Below are 23,017 nucleotides of genomic sequence, written 5' to 3'. Positions count from 1 at the left end.
AATCAGATAAAAACCCATTGATGCATGCTCTGCCAGCCAGCCAGCCAATCTTCTATCCAGGCTAAAATGTTACACCCTACACCTAGCTTTTATCTTTTGCAATAACCTTTGATGTGGCACTGACCAAATGTCTTCTGAAAATCCAAGTGCAGTATGTCTACAGCCTCCCCTTTAACTACAGCACATGTTACTCCTTCAAACATGTTACCTGTTGCACAGATAAAGGAAAACCAGTGGATGTGGTGCATTTGGACTTTCAAAAAGTTTTTGATAAGGCCCCATACAGTAGGTTACTAAACAAAATTAGAGCACATGGTATGTGGGGTAATATATTGGTATGAACTGAGAATTAGTTAACAGATAGAAAACAGAGTGACAGATCATTCTCAGGATGGCAGGCTGTTACTAGTGGGGTACTGCAAGAATCAGTGCTGGGGCCACAGCTGTTCACAATCTGTATCAGTGATTTGGATGTGCAGACCAAATGTAATATCTCCAAATTTGCTGATGACACAAGACTCGGTGGGAATGTAAGTTGCAAAGAGTCTCTCTTGCTCCCGCTCTCTCTCGCTGTCTCCCGCGCGCTCTCTCTCGCTGTCTCCCGCGCGCTCTCTCTCGCTGTCTCCCGCGCGCTCTCTCTCGCTGTCTCCCGCGCGCTCTCTCTCGCTGTCTCCCGCGCGCTCTCTCTCGCTGTCTCCCGCGCGCTCTCTCTCGCTGTCTCCCGCGCGCTCTCTCTCGCTGTCTCCCGCGCGCTCTCTCTCGCTGTCTCCCGCGCGCTCTCTCTCGCTGTCTCCCGCGCGCGCTCTCTCGCTGTCTCCCGCGCGCTCTCTCTCGCTGTCTCCCGCGCGCGCTCTCTCGCTGTCTCCCGCGCGCGCGCTCTCGCTGTCTCCCGCGCGCGCTCTCTCGCTGTCTCCCGCGCGCGCGCTCTCGCTGTCTCCCGCGCGCGCTCTCTCGCTGTCTCCCGCGCGCGCGCTCTCGCTGTCTCCCGCGCGCGCGCTCTCGCTGTCTCCCGCGCGCGCGCTCTCGCTGTCTCCCGCGCGCGCGCTCTCGCTGTCTCCCGCGCGCGCGCTCTCGCTGTCTCCCGCGCGCGCGCTCTCGCTGTCTCCCGCGCGCGCGCTCTCGCTGTCTCCCGCGCGCGCGCTCTCGCTGTCTCCCGCGCGCGCGCTCTCGCTGTCTCCCGCGCGCGCGCTCTCGCTGTCTCCCGCGCGCGCGCTCTCGCTGTCTCCCGCGCGCGCGCTCTCGCTGTCTCCCGCGCGCGCGCTCTCGCTGTCTCCCGCGCGCGCTCTCTCGCTGTCTCCCGCGCGCGCTCTCTCGCTGTCTCCCGCGCGCGCTCTCTCGCTGTCTCCCGCGCGCGCTCTCTCGCTGTCTCCCGCGCGCTCTCTCTCGCTGTCTCCCGCGCGCTCTCTCTCGCTGTCTCCCGCGCGCTCTCTCTCGCTGTCTCCCGCGCGCTCTCTCTCGCTGTCTCCCGCGCGCTCTCTCCCGCCCGCCCCCTCCCACGCACGCACGCTCTATCTGTGTCTCTGTCTCTGTTTTCTGTTTCAGTGAATCATTCCTAGTCAGCAGCATAAATGGACTAATTGCATCATCCTGCTGTTGCCTGCTGACTTTGACACTGGTAACCATTGGTAATTGCCAGCAACCTGGTGGAATCCCAATTGAAAATGGGAAGTTGTTTCTTCTTGCTGAATAAATGGACAGACATTGGCACTGGCTATTTTGCTGGAGTCTGTTTATGATGTCAAATGAGTTAACCATTTCCCTTTTAGCACCACCCCCCACCCCACCCTTGTTCTGAAATAGTGAAAATTCTGAGAAAATGTTTCCATTCCTTATGATTTAATTCTTTTCAGCTGGGACTTTGGACCTGCTCCAGCTTTCACTAGGGAATCGGCTCAGACAGTTCAGTTACAGTGGCAGCTTCCTAAAGGAATAGACAGAGAGATGAAGGCAGGGTGAGAGAAAGTGAATCTGACACTAAGACCACTGCCAGTCAATTGTTACATGCGATTGCCCTTTGCACTAGATCGCCACAGATTTACAGCTTGCAGCTGGAGGTCTAAACCGTTCCAGATCAGAGACCAGTTCACATCAGCCAAGTGTGTTCCCTCATTATTGGAGCTTGGCAGTTGCAATTGCTTAACTCAAATATTGTCCTGAATGTTATGTCTTTATAGTCACTTTCAGGTGTGAACAGAACTTTTTGATGTTTTTGATCTGATGAGCCCAGCAGATTTGCTTCCATCCTATGTGTAGTTTACATGAGTTTATGAGGAAATTCTGGGCTGGCATTTCAGAAAATTGGCACCAAAGTCAATCCAGGTTTCAGTGACTTGAGAAGAAACTAGAGTCTTCTAATGCAGTTTAATTGTCTTCTCCAGAAACTTGGTGGCCATTAGTCATTTCCCTCACGATGACTGTTGAAAGACCGACTGTGGAACACAGTGCAGCTGAACCTGTCCTTACACAAGCATTTCAAATAGGGTCACTGTCTAGTGACCAACAGTGCGTATATGAAATCTCTTTTTCTCCTCCTTTCCCAATCTGTAAGTGCTCTGTTCAATTGTAGTGACCCTACTGGTGCTGTAATATAAGGCAAGGCTCTTTAACATTCGAGGATATTGACAGCATTTGAGGCAGTCTTCATTCGTGCCAATTTTTTTTTCTGTAAAATTGCCGGTATGATAATTAGAGTAATAATTACATTGTTCAATTTGCATTGGCTCCTGTTTCACATTCAGCTGCTGGACTGTTAGGGGTTGAGGTGAAAAGATGAATTCAACTCGCATTAGACAACTAAAGAAAAGCACCAGAAGTGAAAATAACAGCTCAACTCTTAGCCAGACAAGTGATACAAGGAAAATAGAAGCTTTCCAGTAATCCAAATGTCGATTTCCCTCTATTTTCTAGATAAATTAAATGTAATCGGTTTGCTTAGAACTTCACATAAATCCCTGAGCCTTGCTCTCTGGAATCCCTTCCCCAAACCTCTCCTTCCCAAAAAAAATCAGAATGCCCACCTCCTTCAATACAATAGTATTTATGCTTCATAGTACTTGATTGGCCATAAATACGTTATTTCTTTGACCAAGCCTTCAGTCACCCCTCCTGATCTCCTCCACTCCTGAAGACTGAACTGCATTAGGAGTTCAAAAAGAAGTCACTGAAACCTGGGTTGACTGCACATGTTAATTTTCTGACCTGTATCTCCAGGATTTTTTCAAACTTTAAATCATCATATGCCTATCTGTGAAATAAGGATGCAATTTAAATGCTAGTTTCTGTTTGGGGAATGGCAAAGCAATTCTTATTATGAGTAAAATTAAGGTATACACAGGAGAGGTTCAGGAAATTAGCTAAGAATAGGTGGCTCCGGTTGCTGAGCTCACATTGACACAGTTATGGTAGACTGAATGGTATCTCCTGTGCTGCACTTTCTATGCGTCTACAAGTAAGAATTTATCTTTGCTAAAAGACGACATCTGAAAGTTGGGTTTAGTTTCATTTGGAGACCTAGTTGACTGAATTACATCTTTAGGTACTTTCAGTAAAACTATTTTGAATTTGCCCTCTGCATCAAATCTATCAAATTAAGAATCTGTCATTGCACTCTTTTCAGCCACAACACATTCCTTTTAATGTAAACATGATTGGCTATTAATGGGCATGGTCTTGTGCTAATGGCAAATTAAATATAAACACTTTCCCCCAGTGATCAACCAGGACTGACCTTCAAGCTCGCAAACAGACCAGCATTGTCATTTACCAACTTCTGGACGGTATGCGCCAACTAAAGCCATGTGGTGGGTCACAGTGACTATCGAAATGTATAATTGCTGATCAGTTGCTTACTTTGTGTTGTTGTTAGTTCTGTGCAATCTGTTCCACAATCTTAAAATGGATGAGTGTGGTAATCTGAAGTGTAATATACCTTTAAGAGACTGTGAGCAAATTGACCACGTAACTGTAAGATCCAGTAACTGTGTAGCGCAGGCTACCAGGTTAGTGTTAGTTTCGAGTAGGGTCTGGAGAAGCATGCATCATGTTAATGCTCCGTTGTTTGTATAAATAAATAGTAGGTGCTTCATTTCATATTGGCCTCTGCATCCACAGTATATTGTAATTGACTCGCCCGCCAACAGATAAGCGTGCAACCAGCTCGCAAGCAAAGCAAACCCCATAGTAAAACATAATTGTCGATGAGGCAAAACACCACCAGTGGACACCAAGGAAAGCTGCAAAAACTCACCTGTACTGAAGTACTCATGCCTGCAGGCTGATTGTAAGTACATTACAATTGTAAACCCTCACCGTGGTCGTCGAAGCCATTGCCCTCCATTACGCCACAATTTGGCCGTATCAAACTGTTTGATAAGACCACCGATGACTGGTCACGTCACATTTCTTATATTTTCATTAGTTTCATTATGTTTTCTTTTTAGCCAACGACACATCGGAGGAGGAGAAGAGGCAGGAAATCCTTTGTCGACATGTGGCAGCAAAACATATGGTCTAATTTGTAGTCTATCGGCACCCAATGCCCCAAATTCCAAGAGCTTTGATGAGTTGGTGAATCTAGTGAAAGACCATTTTCAACCGAAACCCTCAGTAACAACGCAGCGTTTTAAATTCAGTTTGAGGTGTCGCACCCCTGGAGAGACAATTGCTGCTCTATAGTAGCCTTAAAACAATTGACAGAGCACTGAGAGTTCAGGGCATTGATTAATGACATGTTAAGGGACCAATTAGTGTGTGGGATTAACGAAGATGCCATTCAAAAAAGGTTACTGTCTGAGACCAAGTTGGATTTCAGCAAAGCCCTGGAGTTGGCGCTCGCAATGAAAAATGCAGTCAGGGACTCAGAAGAAATCAAGAGAGCACAAATAGCACTGTTCTTCATGCCAGGGAGGCACCGGCTGGAAGTGGTGCGGAAGTGCAGGGCTCCGCTCAAAGGTGGGAAACAGCCACCATTACCAGACCAGCAAAAAGCATTGGCTTAACGGATAAAAACCACATTCATAATAGCAGAATTGGAACCAGACAGCCTACAAATGAGCGACAATTTAAAAGAACCAAGTGCTTCTCTTGCCATCGGAATGGGCACATTGTAAAGAAAGGTTGAGGCCAAAGTTCAAACAAAAAGGCAAAGTCGTGAAATTTATATAAAGGAGGAGTCAGACATTTACTCCCTGCGCAACTTAGTAATGAGTAAAACAGGGCCAATCTATGTGACAATAGAAGTCAACAGAAAACCCCTTTGAATGGAGATGGATATAAGCGCATCCACGACATTCATAGGAGAACACACGTTTAAATATCTGAACAGAGGAGACTACTCACTAAAGCTGGAAAACTCAGATTCCAGACTAAAGACACATACTGGCAAAAACATACAAATGAAAAGTACATGCAATGTCCCAGTACAATACAAAATCCAGTCTGCAAACCTTCCCATCATGGTGATAGCAGGCAGAGGACCGAGTCTCCTCAGAAAAAACTGGTTAAGGGAGATCAATCTTGAGAGATTACTGAGATCTCAATCAGAAGCAGAAAATGTTACTGTTTGGAAAAAGGAGCATGTAAAGACTTGACAAACTGGACTTGTAGAGATGATGCTTCAGGACAGAGTTCAAGTTGAAGTCAGTAACCTCCAAAAAGAAGAAAAAACCTGCTTGAATGACTTTCGCATAATGCAAGATTCCCTCATCCCAATTTTTACCACTAAAAAGTTGAGGAAGAGCAGAAAGAATTCTGCATGTCTCTGGCTGAGATGAAGAATCAATTAGCCGAGAAAACACACCAATACTTAATTCTGCAGGAAACGACTAACAAATATAAAAAAAACTGAAGAACCAGCTACTTGGAAGCCAAGAAGCCTTAAAAATAGAGACCCCTGAGTTTTCAAAGGAACTGACAGTTGAAGAAATGCTGGAAGACTCAACCACCGAGTTCACTCAAGTTGAGCTCATACCTGAGTATAGTCTGGCCAATAAGGAAATTGAAGAAGCAGCCAAGATTAAAGTCAGCGCTGCCAAGAAGAAAACCCATCAAGAGAAGACATGTAGGAAGAGAAAGCGAAATTACTAACACGGCCCCAAAATTTTTCTTCTACAGAACAGGAGGCTAATCGTTCTGTGTTGCATTTAGCCTTGCCCAACATCCTAATTCTCAGAACCTGCCTAACGGTTGCCTTTCATATTGTTGAATTAGGAGGGGAAGGGCGGCAGGGGCCCGAAAGAGTGTGAAAGCATTCCCATTGGAGTCTACACCACAGATGGAAAGAGCTCCACTTGCTTCGGAAGTCTCCGAAGGTGTATTGCACCTGCAGAACCCAGTGAGCCTGAGAGTTGCAGAGGTAAACTTGCAGGTTCCTACTGGGGAGTCTAGTGGACAAGTAACTCTTGCGAGGGAGGTCTCAGATAAACCATCCGAAGTTGTAGAACTATGATGGTTGACACGTTTGAAAAAGCCTCCTGAGAGACTAAATTTGTAAATAGTTCATTTTTGTAAATAGTTAATATATTGTAAAATGTACTTTCAAGTAAAGGGGGAGGGATGTGGTAATTTGAGGTGTAATATACCTTTAAGAGACTGTGAGCAGATTGATCACGTGATTGTAAGACCCAATAGCTCTGTAGCACAGGCTACCAGGTTAGTGTTAGTCTAGAGTAGGTTCTGGCTGGAGAAGCATGCATCATGTTAGTGCTCTATTGTTTGTGTAAATAAATAGTATGTGCTTCATTTCATATTGGTCTCTGTAATACTGTAATCGACTCGCCTGCCGACAGATAAGCGTGCAACCAGTTCGTGAGCAAAGCGACCCATAGTCAAAACATAACAATGAGGTTCTAGCATATCTCAGAACTGCAGTGATGAATCTATTCTGAAATAAAGGAGTTGTTTGCCCATTATGTACATCACAAGGCTTTGCATTGATGTGACTATTTTGTGAACATCTATTTCTTGTGCAAAAGCTGTTGATTGGATTTTGAAAGTAGTGGTATGACCAAACTGTGCTACCTCCTAACCAGCAGTAAAAACACTTTTTAAGGCTTACCTCTGAAGTTACCAATGAAAACCCATTTCTCTCCAGTTTGGAGGGGAGTGCATGCTGTTTGTTGCTGTTAAGTCCTTGAGATATCAAGATGAGACTTCATCCAATAGTGGCTGCTTTAATGTCTGAGCAAATTAGCGTGGATATTCCAGTCTCTTAATAAATCATGGAACTTAGTGCATAGAAGGAGACCATTTGGTTCACCACATCTGCTACCTCTTCAGCTGGTGCTATCTATTCTCATCTCATATCCCTGAATCCCTTGCTTTCAAATACTTAGTCTCTTTTTGTAATTTGTGGTGTCCATTGCATATTCTAATAATGCTCTGTGAGGAGAAAATGTCTTCCACTAATAATCTTGAGTCGGTGGCCCATTGTTGCCAAGTCCTTCTCAGTATTTTCCCTCTCAAAATCTCTCAGTTTTGAAAACCAGCATTTCAGCTTCCCCAATCATCTCCATAGCGGAGGTAAAAAAAAAAAACCCTAATTTCTTTTTGAGCCTTTCTTTCCAGCTGTAACCTCCCCTGTGGCACTTGTAATGCGGAACTGCTATTGATGTGGTTTTACATATGGCCTACAGTTCTCATAGATGTAAAAGCTGCTTCATTCAAACTGAGATGTTTCTATAGTGGCCAGATGTGCTTTAAAAATAAGTGTGTATACAAACTTTGTGTATGTGCCGTTTTAAAATCGTAGTCAGTGGTCATTTTGCAAGAGCTGATGGCTTCCTCAGTGGCTGGGGAAGATGTGTACAAACCTTTAATCATGAAGCTGTTTTGATGGTGATCTGTACAATGCTTCTTTTCATGGTACATGCTGCTTCTGACCCTAAGCTGAATGTCAATGCAATAAAACTTGTGCTCGGTTAAATTCTGTTGAAGAGTCATACGGACTCGAAACGTTAACTGTGTTCCTCTCCGTAGATGCTGCCAGACCTGCTGAGTTTTTCCAGGTATTTTTATTTTTGTTTTGGATTTCCAGCATCCACAGTTTTTTGCTTCTTTCTCGGTGAAATTATGTTGTGTTGTGTACAAATTTACAAACAATTGCTGCAATGTTTTGTTCCAAAGCTGTATATTTACTGCTAGCAGGAAGTAGAGGGTTTATGGCTCATTTACATAATTGGCTATGACACACTACCAAGTTGAGACCGTTCCACTGGAAAAAAAACATTAATTTGTACGTGGGCTGCAATGCACAATTCAAATCTTCTCCCCCCAAGAAATGCAGCTATGTGACTTTCCAGGTGATTTAGTCCTGATCCAAGATATTTCATTTAGCAGCATTATAGGTGGCATATACACTAAATTCTTACTTGTTTTCCAGCAGTGCTGTTCAGTGAGTCTGCTTTTCATTTTGACTTTGCTTGCCTTCAGAGACTCACTTAGTGTGTTACTGTAAAAAAAAAATACACTGATGAGCAAATTCCAGTGGCCAGATGTCCACTGTTGGCCTTAATTAGCAAATGCACTAACTTTGTTCTTGGTCCCTTGCTGAGTTTTTAAGTTTCTGTATTAGAAACTTCATGGATAAATTAGGAACCAATCTCAATAAGTTGGTACACCTGATCATTGTGTATATTTTTTAAAAATATAGATATGAAACAGTTTCCTTACACTGTCCAGTCAGTTGGGTTGTAATTGGCCATTGTGCTGAGATATTGGGAATTTGAACATGGTAACGATAAGAGAAAGGTGTGTTCGGCTTAAACCTGACCATGCTTAGCCTCTCGATGAAGGCAGCTGGCCCTCCAGCTTCAAGATCCTGTCCACCGCCCATACAGTAGTCATACATATTCAAGTGATTCTACGGTGTTTTTGACCTGTGTATGTCTGGCTGTCAAGTGCGTGTTGTAACAGACTGATCAGTGTCGCTGCTCTGTCCTAGAATACAATGCTGAGCCAGTTTATTATTCAGTGTTTATACATTAATTGCGTATAATGAATGTTCAGGTTTGATTGCTGTGGACTTCTTTCTGAGAGCTTTGAGCTCAGCTCTGCCTCAGATGGTGTCACATGATTTTCAATACTTGCTGCTATCAAGTCATCTCAGAAACTTTTATAGTGAAGGTTTTAAAACCGTGCTTTTAACATGAGACTTGACAGGCTGCCTAAACACCCTGTTTGTTCAATCTGATCGGAGGAGTTGATTCTTCCAGTGTTGTGGTAAGTGAGCGCCACAAAAGAAACGTCGTTCTGGAATAAGTACTGTGTTGTGTCTTAAGGGTATAAGGCATACAGGTTATTGCTGAATGATATTTATATGATTGAGTTAGGTTTGAAGCACTGTATTTACAGATTTATTAGCTTTACAGAAACACAACTGCTGACTCAAGTGTTAATTCCTTCCTGCCTCCTCATTGCTTGTTACTGGTTTCTTTTAGCCTAGTTTGGGCATTCGTTGTGAACACACCTAGAGTTGGAACCTTCGTTTTAAAGTGCCTTCTCCCTCCCCGCTATGGCATCCTAATGTGGCTTGCAAGCTGGAAGGCCTCTGGGCCTCCAGCTTTAAGATCCTGTCCACCGTCCATAATTATACAGCAAGTCAGCCTTCTGGTCGTTAATTGGCCGCTCTAGGGAAAATTACATTGTTCCTCACAGCTTGGGCTTCTAACACTTTCACTTGAGCCTGATGGTGAGGTGGAGAAACCTGCCCATAATTGTGCCTCAGTCACTAACCCTGAAAGTGAATTCCTAACCGCTTAAATCTCCTTTTAAAGAAGGTTCTCTTACTCTCTGCTAAATTTCTTACAATGCCTCTTGTAAATATGGGCCCTTTTACTTGCCCCTCAACTACTGGAAACAGTTGCCTTTTATCTACCCATTCCCAACCTTAAATAATTTAAAAGCTTCTGTTATATTTCCCTGTAGCCTGCATTATCTAACAGACCCAGTTTTAAGAGTCTTTGCCTATGACTAAACTCAAATACTAATGTGCAATCTGTGAATGTATTATATCCTCTCTACAGCCTTAATATCCTACCGATAGTGCAAAGCCCAACATTGCATTAACGAGAGATAAAAACAAAAAAATTGCGGATGCTGGAAATCCAAAACAAAAACAGAATTACCTGGAAAAACTCAGCAGGTCTGGCAGCATCGGCGGAGAAGAAAAGAGTTGAAGTTTCGCGTCCTCATGACCCTTCAACAGAATTAACGAGGCCTTATTAAGCTTTTATAAAGCTTCATTGTTAATTCTTTTTTTAATATTGCATACTTTTTGAGAGAAAACCTAACACTCGGGTTTCACCCTGTTAACCCGAGGCACTGCTTTTAATCTCTTTTGAACCTGTATCCAGGTTCCTTTTGAAAATCCTTTTGATTTTCCAAAGCACCAATCCCATTTCCATTCTGTCCATAGTTGCTGCAGTTATTTTCTTATGTACCAAAAATGCTCACACTTACTAAAACTGAATTTCATCTAGCTAAGCCTATTTGCACCATTTCGTCAATATGCCTAATCATTATAAATTAGACTTTTAAGGAATTAACAGGATGTGTGTCAAAATTACAGCTATTTAACAATTTTGTTGTTATTGTAATGAGGAATTTCAGTTAAAACAATTTTCATCTAAAACTTAGAAAGGCAGTGATCTTCCCACTTTGTGTCTTGATCTCACTTGTCCATTCTCTGGCCACCGACTCCCTTCCTCTGCCCGGCTATTGTCTAAGACTAAACCAAGACTATTCATGACCTTGTGATTTACACCACCATATCTGCTTTTTCACCAAGACCAGCTGCTTCTTCCTCCATGACATTGTCAACCTCAGCTCAACTGCTTTTGAAATCCTTGCCCGTGCCTTTCTAACCTCTAGACTAAATTCTGCTGTCCTGGTAGGCCTCCCATCTTCCATGTTCCATAAACATGAGCTCATTCAAATTCTGTTGCCTGTATGCTAATTCAAATCAAGTTCCTTTCAGCCAACATCCTTGTGCTTGCAGACGTACCTTAGGTCCCAATCCAGCAACACCTCAACTTTAAAATTCTCATTCCTGTTTTCAAGTCCCTTTACAGCCTCACCCTTCCCTTTCTTTGTAACCCCCTGGCGTTCTTACCACCTTAATGAGATATCTGTGCTCCTTCAGTTAGGGCCTCTTGTGCATCTTCGATTTTAATTACTCCACCATTGGCCATGCCTGTTCCATGTGGTGGGTATAATGGCTTCTGCCTGAATTCTTCACTGTCAAAGGAATGACTATGACAAGCCACTGTACACAACAGGCAACCATGCACAAAGACATTTCTCCAAACATTCCCTTTTCAAAAAAAGAAAAAAAATACACTGCTTGCAGTTGCAAGTTACCCATGTACACAGTCTATAAAGAAAGTCATTGCTTGCGAATAGAACACTGTTCATTCTCGTCTGTTTCATTTTCGTCTGTCTCTACACATACATTGCTCACAATTTTTATAGTGTTTGGGTCTTCTAATGTGTGGGTTGTCATCATTGTTGTCTGATGCCTGCTGGTTCCTGAGGTGACTTTGCCTTTCTGGGGAACATTGTTGTCATAGGAAGTGTTGCTTCTGATCTGTTGTTTGTACTTCACTTCAAAATGACATCTCTGCAAACAAGGTAACATCCTTTGTAGACACTTTGGAGCAGATAAATGAGGTTTCAGAAGGATGCTTTGAAGTGGCTTGTGGTCAGGCTGCACCGTTACTTTCTCTCTCCCAAACAGAGACTGATTAAAGTGCTCACAAGCAAACACAATATCCAGGTACACTGTCTCAACCTGTGCATAGTGTCATTCAGTTTGCATTAATCCTGTTCTTTGCAAAGACAACTGGTTGTCCTTGCTGCATGAGGGTTTCTTCGAGTCCTGTTTCACTGCATCACATTGCAGGGTGACTTTGTCGTTGACATCATAGTAGCTCAGCAATGGCGTTGTCATCACTAGTTGTTTCATGCGAGTGAAATTTGCTTTTTTTTGGTGCTCCAATGCCATTGAACATCCTTTGCAGTGTGCTTGCATGGAGGTTCACACTCTGGTGACGAATTGGGCAGAAACTTTGCTAGGAAGTTCATAAATCTAACAAATCGTTGAACTGCCTCACATCTGTTGGTTGCTGCATTTCTGCTACAGCTCGCACCTTATCAGGATCAGGACAAAGTTCTTTCACTATCCGTACATGATCTATCTACTTGACTTCAGCCATCTTCCGTTTCAGTTTTTTCTTATTCAGCTTCAGGTTCATCTGGCAAGCTCTGTCTAGCAGCCTCACTAGATTCTGATCATGGCTTTATCCGTTGTATCTCCACATGCATAGACTAGCAGATCATCCACAATCTCTTCCACTTCTGGACGATCATTGATGCCTGCATTGATATTCTTCTGGAGCAGTACAAACGCCAACCAACATGTGCAACTATCTGTACCACCCAAATGGCATCCAACTGGTAATTAGAAAACTGCTGCTTTCATCCACCTTCACTTGCCAGTATCCTTCGCATTTAGAGTGGTAAAGACTGCAACAAAATTTCATGTGATTGGCATGGCGTAGTTTTTTTAATTCATTCATGGGATGTGTGTATCGCTGGCTGGGCCAGCATTTATTGCCCATCCCTACTTGCCCAGAGGGCATTTAAGAATCAACCACATTGCTGTGGTTCTGGGGTCACATGCAGGCCAGACCAGGTAAGGACAGGAGATTTCCTTCCCTGAACCAGATGGGTTTTTACAACAATCGACAATGGTTTCATGAGTCATCAGTAGACTTTTTTTTGATTGAATTCAAATTCCACCATCTGCTATGGTGGGATTCAAACCCTTGTCCCCAGAGCATTACCCTGAGTCTAGCAACAATACCACTACGCCATCACCTCTTCAAAGCTTCATTGAGGTCCTTTGGATCTATGTGCACACTCAGCTTTCCAGGTTTTTTTTTTACTGCTACCATGCTGCTAATCCAGTCCATAGGAATTGTCACTTTTTCTTGATTACTCCCATTTTTTCAAGCTCCTCTATCTTGTCTTTCCGACTGACCTTAAGGGCAGCTGGAATTCTCTTAAGAAGATGCTGAGTTGGTCTCATGCTGTCATCTACTTCAAGATGATATTCACCAGATAGGCATACAAGAGCTTTGAAAACATCGGTGTAATTTACCAGGACCTGTTCAGCAGCCAATGGCTTGGTGACATGTGAAACACTGCAAATCTCTTTTATTACATGGAGAATTGCCAGTCCAAGCTGAAATGAGTGGATTTTGCTTCTTGTCTACTATCTAAAACTGCAGATCTCCTTTCTTCCCATTGCATTGGGCTTTCAGCTTAGTTTGCTCTCTTGGAGTGAGCACTGGTCCATCATAGAACCTCAATTTTATCTTTGATGGCTTCATTTTCAGGTCACCATCATGAGCAACTTCTCACAGGTCTGCGAAGCTCATGATGTTACCTGGAGCACTGGTATCCATCTGACGCCTTGCATTAACTCAATGCTGTCATTCTGCAGTTAACATTCCAAATAGTCACAAACCATTGTTTACCTGGAGACTTGACGGTGCCAACCTGTTCTAGGGTGTACAATGATTCGTCAGGATCATCATCCAACATCTCTCCAGCAACCATTGTTATACGGTTGCTCTCCCTCTTTCCCGTAAAACACTTGCATGCAAAATGATTTAGCTTCTTTCAGCTAGAGAACTGCTTTCCCTCCTGGACATGCTTCCTTTTTTGTGGTGACCTCTGCAATAGTTACATGCAGTATTCTGGCCTTGACCTTTCTGTTGGCCCTTTGTAAATAGTTCTTCCTTTTCTCCATTGTCTTGTGTTTGGAAGGCCTGAATATCCTCTCTGCATAATGCAAGTACACTTCCAGCTGACGATTAATCACTTCAGAGCTTCTGCACATGCCCATAGCTTTCTTGAGAGTATGTTTCTTTTCTCTCAGCAGACGTGCTTTCATGGCAGGATGTCTTGTTCCTAAGACAATCTTATCTCTGAGCAACTGAGGGACGATCTGATCAAACTCTCAAGATTCAGCTAAACATTTCAATGCAGTCACATACTGATCAATATTCTCCCCATCTTCCTGAGCACGGGTGTTGAACACGTAGCATTCATAAATAACATTAGTAGAGGGTTCAAAGCAGATCTTCAAGGCTTCCAAAATTTCATAAGACTGGTTTTCATGCTCCTCAGTGAGGTCTAGGATGCAAAGACAGCTAGTAGCACTCTTTCCCCGGCACTGATAACAGAGTTGTTACTCTAATTTGTTCAGATTTCTCATTTAACTTTGACAATTTCATAATCCTACCAGTGAGACTGGAAGAAGTTCCAATTAATTCTCAAAACTGCCTTCATCTCCATAGGAGCTGGTATTGGAATATTCAAAGTGATATTGACTTACACAGAAGTTAATTCCTGTACAAAGTTGCAAACTGATGTTTTAATTATTCTCTGCTGTTTCTTAGTGGCTGACTCTCTTACAGCGATCGATATCCATTCAATTTCAGCTGTGTACTCCTGACACCATGTTGCTTTTGGTGGGTAAAATGGCTTCTGCCTCAACCCTTTATGTACAAAGGAATGGTATCAGAGGTTACGTGATGCATGTCACATGACTATGGCAAGCCACCGTACACCCAACAGGCAACTGTGCACAAAAGCTTTTCTCCAAACAGTGTCTTCAGTTGCCTAGGCCCTAAATCTGGGATTCACTCCCTTACTCCTTCAGTGACACAGCAGGCCTGCTTCCGGTACTTGGTGTGTGCTGGCCTCTCCTAATGCCCTAATTCATGATCTAACTGAAATATGATTTTACGTCAATTACTTTTGTCTCAAAGAAGAGCAGTTTTACAGTGTCTGTTCCCTGTCTACTCCTGAGCAACAATTTTAAAACTCGGTACAAGAGAAGGCTGAGGAGGGCCAGTCAATTTACAAACAGCTCCCTTTCTAACAAGGAGAATTATGTGAAAATTCAGATAATTGTAGTTAGTCAGGATGCTGCCCTATGATAGCTAAAGTTCCACATTGTAGAAATATTTATTTGTGTTAGCTGTACAAAGTGCCTAATGTCTATAATAACAGCAGGCAACAAATACCAGCTCATAGAGGACTCATTAAAAGCTGTGTTCCAGTTAACTGCTACACGACAATGTGTGTTACAAAGGGAGCTCGTGCAACGTGTGTTTGTCAACCCTTGCCAATATGTTCCAGTACTTAGAACCTGTTGTGGACACTGTCTGGGAGCTGTACCCACTGTGGCAATCTCGCTGTCATTAAAAATTTATTACATTTAGCGTTTTTCTTTCTAAATAGGTATTAAAAATTCTTCAAAAGTCTAAATGTAGCCTATTGCAATCTGTATGATTTGGTTGAGTGGCTGGTCAGTTTAAAAAAAAAAGTGGTTGGAGAGGGGAAAGTAGGTCAAATTTTCAGCTCCTGCCACAATTCCATGATGTCCAGGACTAAAAAGTGCACATGAATGACAGTGGTTGCACTTATATATTATCTTTTATGACTTTGGGCCATCCCTAAGTACTTAACAGGTAAATAATTAATTTTCAAGTGATATGTAATGTGAATGCGCAGCAAAATCTCACATGGTGAAATTAGATAAATGACCTGTGATACTGGTTTGGTGGTGTTGGTCCATGGTAAATCATGGCCAGAATGCTGGGTCAACTCCTCTCCCCTCCCTTGAATACTGCAATGGGATCTTGTACATCTCACCAGAACAGGCAAGCAAAGCTGTGGTTCAATGTTGTATCCAAAAGACTGCATCTTGGTTAATATCACAGTCTCTCAGTATTGAATTGTGGTGTCAGCTGTTTTGATTCTATTTGAATCTCATATAAGCACTGAATGAGGAAGGAATTGGCTGTGACCTGTAAGGTTCCCTTGTAGGAATAGCCCATTGTCACTTATTGTCTTGACTTGTACATGAAGAATGCCCATTTTTGGCAATGAATTGGCAAGTGCCTGGTGTTGATGGAGCTGAACCTCCACCAATTAGTGTCTTCAGAAGAGATGGGGGGATGAATTGGGGGGCCAGAAGGAGGGAAGGAGAAGCTCAATCCCATTATATGAGCATCATTGTCAATGGGGTACCATGGCTATAAATCTCTTGAAGTGACATCAAGGTTAACTGTTCACTTCGTCTCCAGTCCGAACAGACCTCTTAGCTATGTTATTTAATCATTTATTAATGAAATGTGTAAAATATAATAGACCTCCTGTTGGTTCTTGGTCAACTCCCATTTCTGAAGTACATGGGTTTTTTTTTAAAGATAAATGTACAGCAGTACATTGTGGGTAGACTCCCAGATATAAAAACCTTCTTTAACCCTGATTTGAAAGCCAATGCTATACGTTGTCTGCTTCCTGGCTGCACCCACAGCATCCCATCATTCTGGTAAAGTAGATGACTGACTGACTGGTTTATTTCCTTTGCAATTTGTTGCAGATTGATGAGCTTTATGAATCTTACTGCATCCAACGAAGATTACGGGATGGTGCAAATAACATGGTGCGGGCCTATTCTGTGTCTCAAACCAGCAAAGAAGCAAGGGAAAGCTTGGCTGAAGCCAACAAAGGCTACAAAGAATATACTGAGGTAAAGCCAGGAGCTGAAAGATTGTAACTGGGAAATAAGGAAATGGTGTTAAGCTCAGTGCAATCGCCTTCCAGAGTCTGGACTGAACTTTTGAAGTATAAATGCAACAGAATTTCCTTGATATTATAATGTTGAAAGACATTCCACATTGTGCTATTGAAATATTGTACGGATTAGGAAGGGCCCTGCTCTGTGCTGTGTTTGCTGATGATGGTGACTACACTTTAAAACTGTCATTGGCTATGAAGTGTTTTGGGATGTCCTGAGATCATGTGCCATATAAACACAAACCCTTTTTATAGCTATTCTAAATTTCATATTCCTAATTTAAATCTATGTCCTCCAGTCTACTTTCTTGAAGTTATCTGAGTTTCCCTTATCTATACCATTCAGTATTTTACTTCTTCCTATGAGATTTTCACCTTTCACACTAAATTTTGTAACCATTTTTCATTGTGATATCTTTGCAGGACAAAAAGACACTTTGTGCCGCATGGAGTTTAAGTATCCAATTGAACTGGTTTAACCCAGTTTTGGCTTATATAAATACATATGCAAATGGCCACAAGAGGGTGTTATTATATTCATTGTTCATCTCCTTTCCGCTGGCAATCCGTGCTGTTTCCATTCTCTGTTGTCTTTAATAGAAAATCAAAATACTGCGGATGCTGGAAATTGGACATAAAAATGTAACATGTAGAGAGAGAAATAGACTTGATGTTTCGAGTCAAGTATGACTCTTCATAGCTGGAAGTTCCAGTTCTAAAGAATGGTCATATTCGACTCAAAACATTAACTTGTTTCCCTGTCCATTGATGCTGCCACAACTTCTGAGTATTTCCAGCACTATCTGTTTCTATATCTTTCTTCTCTGATGCTTGTTATCCCGCATCATTGGCAATCAAAACCAAACACAATAGTTGAAATGTGGTCTGGCTAGTACATTGTAACATCTGTAGATTTGTAAAAGAAAAGAATAAACTTGCATTGCTGTAGTCCTTTCACAATCCTAGGATGTCCCAAAGGAATGATTTGAAGTGTAGTCAATGAAGTATTGTAGGAAGCATGGTAGCTAATTGTGCACAACCAGCTCTCAAAACAGCAATGAAATAAATGACCAGCTAATGTTGTAGTCATGTTGGTTGAGGGATAAATATTGGCCGTGACACCAGAAGAGTCTCCTGTTCTTTCAAAATAGTGCTATGGCATAATTTGTGTCCACCTGAGAAGGCAAGCAGCAGTGTTCCCCTTAATTTTAATTTGCTGCACTGCAGGGTGTCTTTAAGATTACTGCACTCCTCAACAGCTTAGAGGTATGTTGGCAGATGGTGGCCTTAGTTTAACATCTCATCCAAAAGATGGCAGTTCCAACACTACAGCACTCCCTCACACTTCATTGAAGTGGCAGTCTTGATTATCTGCTCAAATCTCTGGAGTGGAGACTCAAACCTGCAACCTTTTGACTCAAAAGCTAGAGGATTACCACTGAATCAAGGCTGTGACACCATTGTATTCTATATTCCCTAATGGTAAGGGCAGACTGGCACCACCTTCCATGCCTCCCCCATTCTTCAGTCAGTAACTAGATGAGCACAATAGTGTCCGTGGTCAATTCACCATTACTTTTTGCCTTGCCTTCTGGGAAGGATTGAAGAAGCCAGAATGCCTATCTTCAGCTCAATTTTTAATAATATGGCTGAATCTAAAGCATGCAACCACATTCTACCACTCCACAGTGTTTGCCTGTATTGTACTTACCTGATAAGTATGATCAAAATGGTGGCAGTTGGTCAGTTTTCTACCATCTGATGAATTCCCATTCAGCATTGACCTGATCAAATCCTGAACGAGCATCAAAGCAGCTCGGAAGGGAATGGTTTGGTTTCTATAACAATTGTTGATCAGGTGCTGATTTTTCAATTGCAGGAGAGGGGGTGAGCATGGGTGCAGGTGTGCATTGAGTGTGTCACTGGATCCCAATGCCTCCAAAGCGTAACCCAATTTTAAAAGGGAGGATGGCACTGCAAACTTGCGCAACTCCAATTAATGGCCCAGGGAGAACCAGGAGGTGATTTTCAAATTGGAAATTGCAAAACCTGAATAGTCTGCTGCATGTTGGTGTGAAGCTGTCAGGTTTAATGTGGAGAGCTGCATTTTTAAGACTAGAAAGTTTTTTTTTGTCACCTGTGGTTTTGCTGCAGGATTGGATGCAGTACCATTTAGCTGACTGTTTGGTCAATTCTCTGAGCACTAAGGCTTCAGGCCCTCCGAATTCTTGCCGCCTCTTGTGCATGGCAAGCCCTGTCATTGGTGCCATCTGCCTTTGATGCCCTTCCTCCAACTAGCATCTCCCACCTCCTTGCAGACCTCAGTCCCACTAATTGGGCGCCAAATCTCCTCCTGCCCAGTCAAGGCATTAACATTTAAAGATCGCATCGCACGAGCAACGTAGACACAGTGTGATGTCGGAATCTGGAAATTATCTGGACGTTGGATTTCCAATCCTGAATTGAAAATCCAAGTCTGAGGAGTATGATGTCCTAATTTATTGGCTTTGTTGTTAACATTGAAACCCAAATGCTCTACCTTGCACCAAAGTGAAAAGGCCCCTTTCTTTTACCCAGAGTATGTGCACAATGGAGAGTGAACTCGAGAACCAGTTAGGAGAATTCCATGTGAAAATGAAAGGTGAGTAACATTCTTTACAAAACTTGAATCCTATTTTTAAAAAAAGCTTCTGAGATTTGAGCCTTTTTAGGTTGATCTGTCTTGTTTGGAAACTCCTTGCTGTCTGTACAATCCTTGCCTCCCTTAAGGAATTATTGTTCAAAGTGAAAATATTTTTATAATTGGTGATCTGTGCAGTACTTTTAGGTGTTTCATACATGTATTTGTATAATAATCATCAGAGGAGTTTATTATATATGAGGCAGGTCGCAATTTAAATGTTTTTTGAATTACTGTAATTATCATAATGGGCACGTTTAAAGTTGCTTGTACATGGAGAATGCATTTATTTGGCTTGGTTCTGATGCATGCAAAATTACATGAGATTAGTAATTGCAACGCTGAATATAGGATTATAAACCAATTTGTGGGCCTCATTGCAATCGTGTGGATTAGTGTATACTGAGACTAAAGGCCAGATTTTTGGGCAATAGGGAAGACCTTGCAGACTTTAAAATGGCAGGAGAGACCTGGATCTAGAAGCCTCACCACATTTCCAACAGACACAATTTTTGCTAGTGGGGGAAGGGGGTGGGGCGTGACTCACACAGGAGAGAAACTGGAACTCAGCAGAGCCGTTTGAAATCAGTGCTGAGTTCAAAGAGACCCCATTTTGGCTGTTGTAAGGACCTTGAACCACAGTGTGTCACACATTGATGGCCTGGGTGTAATGTTTTTGAAGGGCAGATGAGGTCCGTATAACTGCCATGATCTGAAGATTTTCAAATCCCCTACTCTTTAAACTCTTGAGAGAAACATGCTGCAGGTATCACCGGGATTTTTAAAAAATCCTCTGCTTTGAGTGAAAATCTAGTTGCTACGGGTTAGGAAAAACAGCATCTGGTCATGCAGTTTCAATAGAGTTCTTTGTTAACATTTCCCAGGGGCTATTATTATGTCAGTGTGATTGATTGGCTGAGTTTCAAAAGCTGAAGTTACCTTAGTGAGGGTTGAGTTCACAGTTTGATTGACAGGTAAAAGAGGCTATTAAAGAGTTAGCTGCCTTTGCTGTGGGCCTTGAATAGCAGTTTGTTTTTATAAGAGCTTAACCACTTGTGTTTTAAGAGTTTTGATTGGATTTTATGAATGGAAGTTTTTTTTTCCACTATCAAGTGTATATAAGTAAGAGCTGCATTAGATTGTTAGAAGTATTTTTTCCGTCTGTATAATGGCTCCTGAGGTCTGCCTGTTATGGATGTGAGTGGCATGGAGGGTATGAAGGTGCATGGGGGTGGGTGGGGGTGATTTGATTTGGCATGGAGAGTATGAGGGCCATGGGGGCGTGAGAGGGTTTGAGTTGGCCTGGAGGGTATGAGTTGGCATTGAGAGTGAGGGCTATGTGGGTCGGGTTGGTATTACCTTGGCATGGAGGATATGAGGGGCCATGGGATTGATGAGGTGCATGAGATGGCATGGAGGGTATGAGGGGGCATTGGTGAGGGCTAGAGGGTCTAATGGCTTCTGAACAACTGGGACAAAGTCCCAGAGAACTGAGGCGAGACTTCTAACTAGCACGCCTCAGCACTCGCCTGCCTCCATGATTGCCTATGTCCTGCTTCTAGGGTCGGCAGCCTGACTCTACCTGCCTCCCTGGAGTGAAAATCGTGCGATTTAGGGGTCGTCTTACCAAGTTGTCTGGCGGAAAACTTCCAGGCTCAAGCTACCCGCCTCAGTAGTGAAAATCCGGCTCTGAATGTTACTTCCGTTACTGAAGTAAATGTCCAGAATATCTTCAACCTTGTCCGCAGTCACATGGATGGTGTTCCAGATTTGACTTTACTGAATAGTATCAGTTTTGACACTGAGATTGTGATTTTGAATGAAAGCTTTATTTATGTGTAAAAGTATCGAATCTCTGCATGTGGCCTAGGATAATACTGTATGATAGAAGAGGCATTGTGGCTTTTAAAAATTATGACTGGTGCATATTTGGGCTGATTTAGTTTCTTATCTCCAATTCATGTACATCCAGACAAGACTGAATCTGCCTTTCTTTTGTCAATGTTTTCGTGGGACCCTCTTCAAATTAATTTTGTGTTTAAAAAATATTTTTTTAAAAGAAGACATTTTTTTTGTGTGAAATCATTGATGCCTTAAAGGAGAGTCACATTAGGCCTCTGAGGTATTGTCTTCATTTAAAATGCCTAGTATTCCCTTGTTGTTAACAGAATAAGGTGCCAGTTATGGCAGGAGGTCATTGTATTCCTTGCGCTTGAAGTGATAATGATGGCTCATGTCTCTGCTCTTTGTTCTAATGATGAGTTCCCTGAGTACTTTTCATCAAGACTGTTTTTTATGTAGCCCCATGAGAATGGTTTTGCTCTTGAAATACAGCATTTGGATCTGAACCAGTAACTTGACTTTATAAAGTGGTGACTGCCTGCTCTGAGACTTGCTGCTGAGAAGTAATGTGGAACAGATACTGTAGATTACCTCACCTAGACTATCTTGTAAAATGTGCAAGTAGAATCAACAGTGCTAGGCTGGCTCTGTCAGCTGAAATGTGGGTTACTAGGCAACAGTGATAATTACATTATCTTTTCGAGCTGTGGGCAGAAAAAATGTCAGTGGCTAAAGATTACCGTATGAGGATGAATAACACTGACAATCACTTCCTTTTACTGGTGTGTAACTGAAGAAAGCAAAGGATTTGAAGTATAAGTAAATGTATCTTGCATCAGAAGAGAGAGAAGCAGTGTGAAGCCTTTTACTGTAGATCTTCAGATACAAATTCCAACTGTTTGTGAAGAAGTAAAGAAAGCTACAGTGATAGATCAGCATTGCAGTACAGCTACAGCTACTTTTGTGATTGTATCCATTTGCGGCTGATTTAATAAATTAACTGGAAGTGAAATACTTATTTGTTTAGAAGTGATTGCAATTCAATGTTTTGATTAACTGGGCACCTCTTGTAAGCTGGGTCTCTATGGTGGCAGGAGGGTCCGGGCCTGCGGGGGCACAGGGGACCCCGGGTCCAGGTTTGAATGCAATATACATTAAGGAAACTCAGCCACCCCAAAAATACAGCCTGGCATCTTCTTGACATGCTTTGTATATATTTCTAAGTAGAGAATAGAGTAGCTTTACACTAAAGGTGGAGATCCTGATGGTGAAATTGATGTATTTGCATTTGAGTTGCCTAACATCTCGTCTTGCAGTATAAATAGGCTTTATATTTGTCACAGCCTTGTCTCTACAAATCCATAGAATAGTAACCGCATTGAAAGCTTTTCTTTGAAATTCTGATACTGATATGCCTTGGTAGTGCAGTGTTGTGACTGTAAAATTCATCTTGGAATCAGATTCATGGGGCCTATCAAAGTGCTCTACAATCACGTTAGTGTTGATTTGAAATACAAATTTTGTTTTTGTGATGTATTAATTTGTCCAACCAAACAGCTGATTTTTAAAAACAAATACTAGGTTCTTGGCAGTTACCCTAAAGCATTTGATTAACAAGGCACACAACTTTCTATTCCAGTACAAAAATAAAAATATCTGGAAAAACTCATGGCAGCATCTGCGGAGAGGAATACAGTTAACGTTTCGAGTCCGTATGACTCTTCAACAGAACCAAGTAAAAATTTTTTTACTTAGTTCTATTGAAGAGTCATAAGTAAAAAAATTTTTACTTGGATCTGTTGAAGAGTCATACAGACTCGAAACATTAACTGTGTTCCTCTC

At 42.4% G+C, this 23,017-nt stretch overlaps 1 protein-coding gene across 5 annotated transcripts in view; it reads left to right on the top strand.

Annotated features, from left to right (window-relative positions):
• The window catches only part of ripor1 (RHO family interacting cell polarization regulator 1), a 353,552-nt gene that overhangs the window by 266,631 nt on the left and 63,904 nt on the right, over nucleotides 1–23,017 (top strand). For all 5 annotated transcript variants that reach the window (XM_041191363.1, XM_041191361.1, XM_041191359.1 and 2 more), the window contains exons 7-8: nucleotides 16,457–16,606; nucleotides 19,231–19,294. In XM_041191363.1, coding sequence (XP_041047297.1) covers nucleotides 16,457–16,606; nucleotides 19,231–19,294 — 214 coding nt within the window. The remainder of the gene's footprint in view (nucleotides 1–16,456; nucleotides 16,607–19,230; nucleotides 19,295–23,017) is intronic.

This window comes from Carcharodon carcharias, chromosome 7, assembly GCF_017639515.1.
Source record: "Carcharodon carcharias isolate sCarCar2 chromosome 7, sCarCar2.pri, whole genome shotgun sequence".
NCBI lineage: Eukaryota > Metazoa > Chordata > Chondrichthyes > Lamniformes > Lamnidae > Carcharodon > Carcharodon carcharias.
The sequence above is the reverse complement of the archived record's forward strand: the minus strand, read 5'-3'. Positions and strand labels throughout refer to the sequence as shown.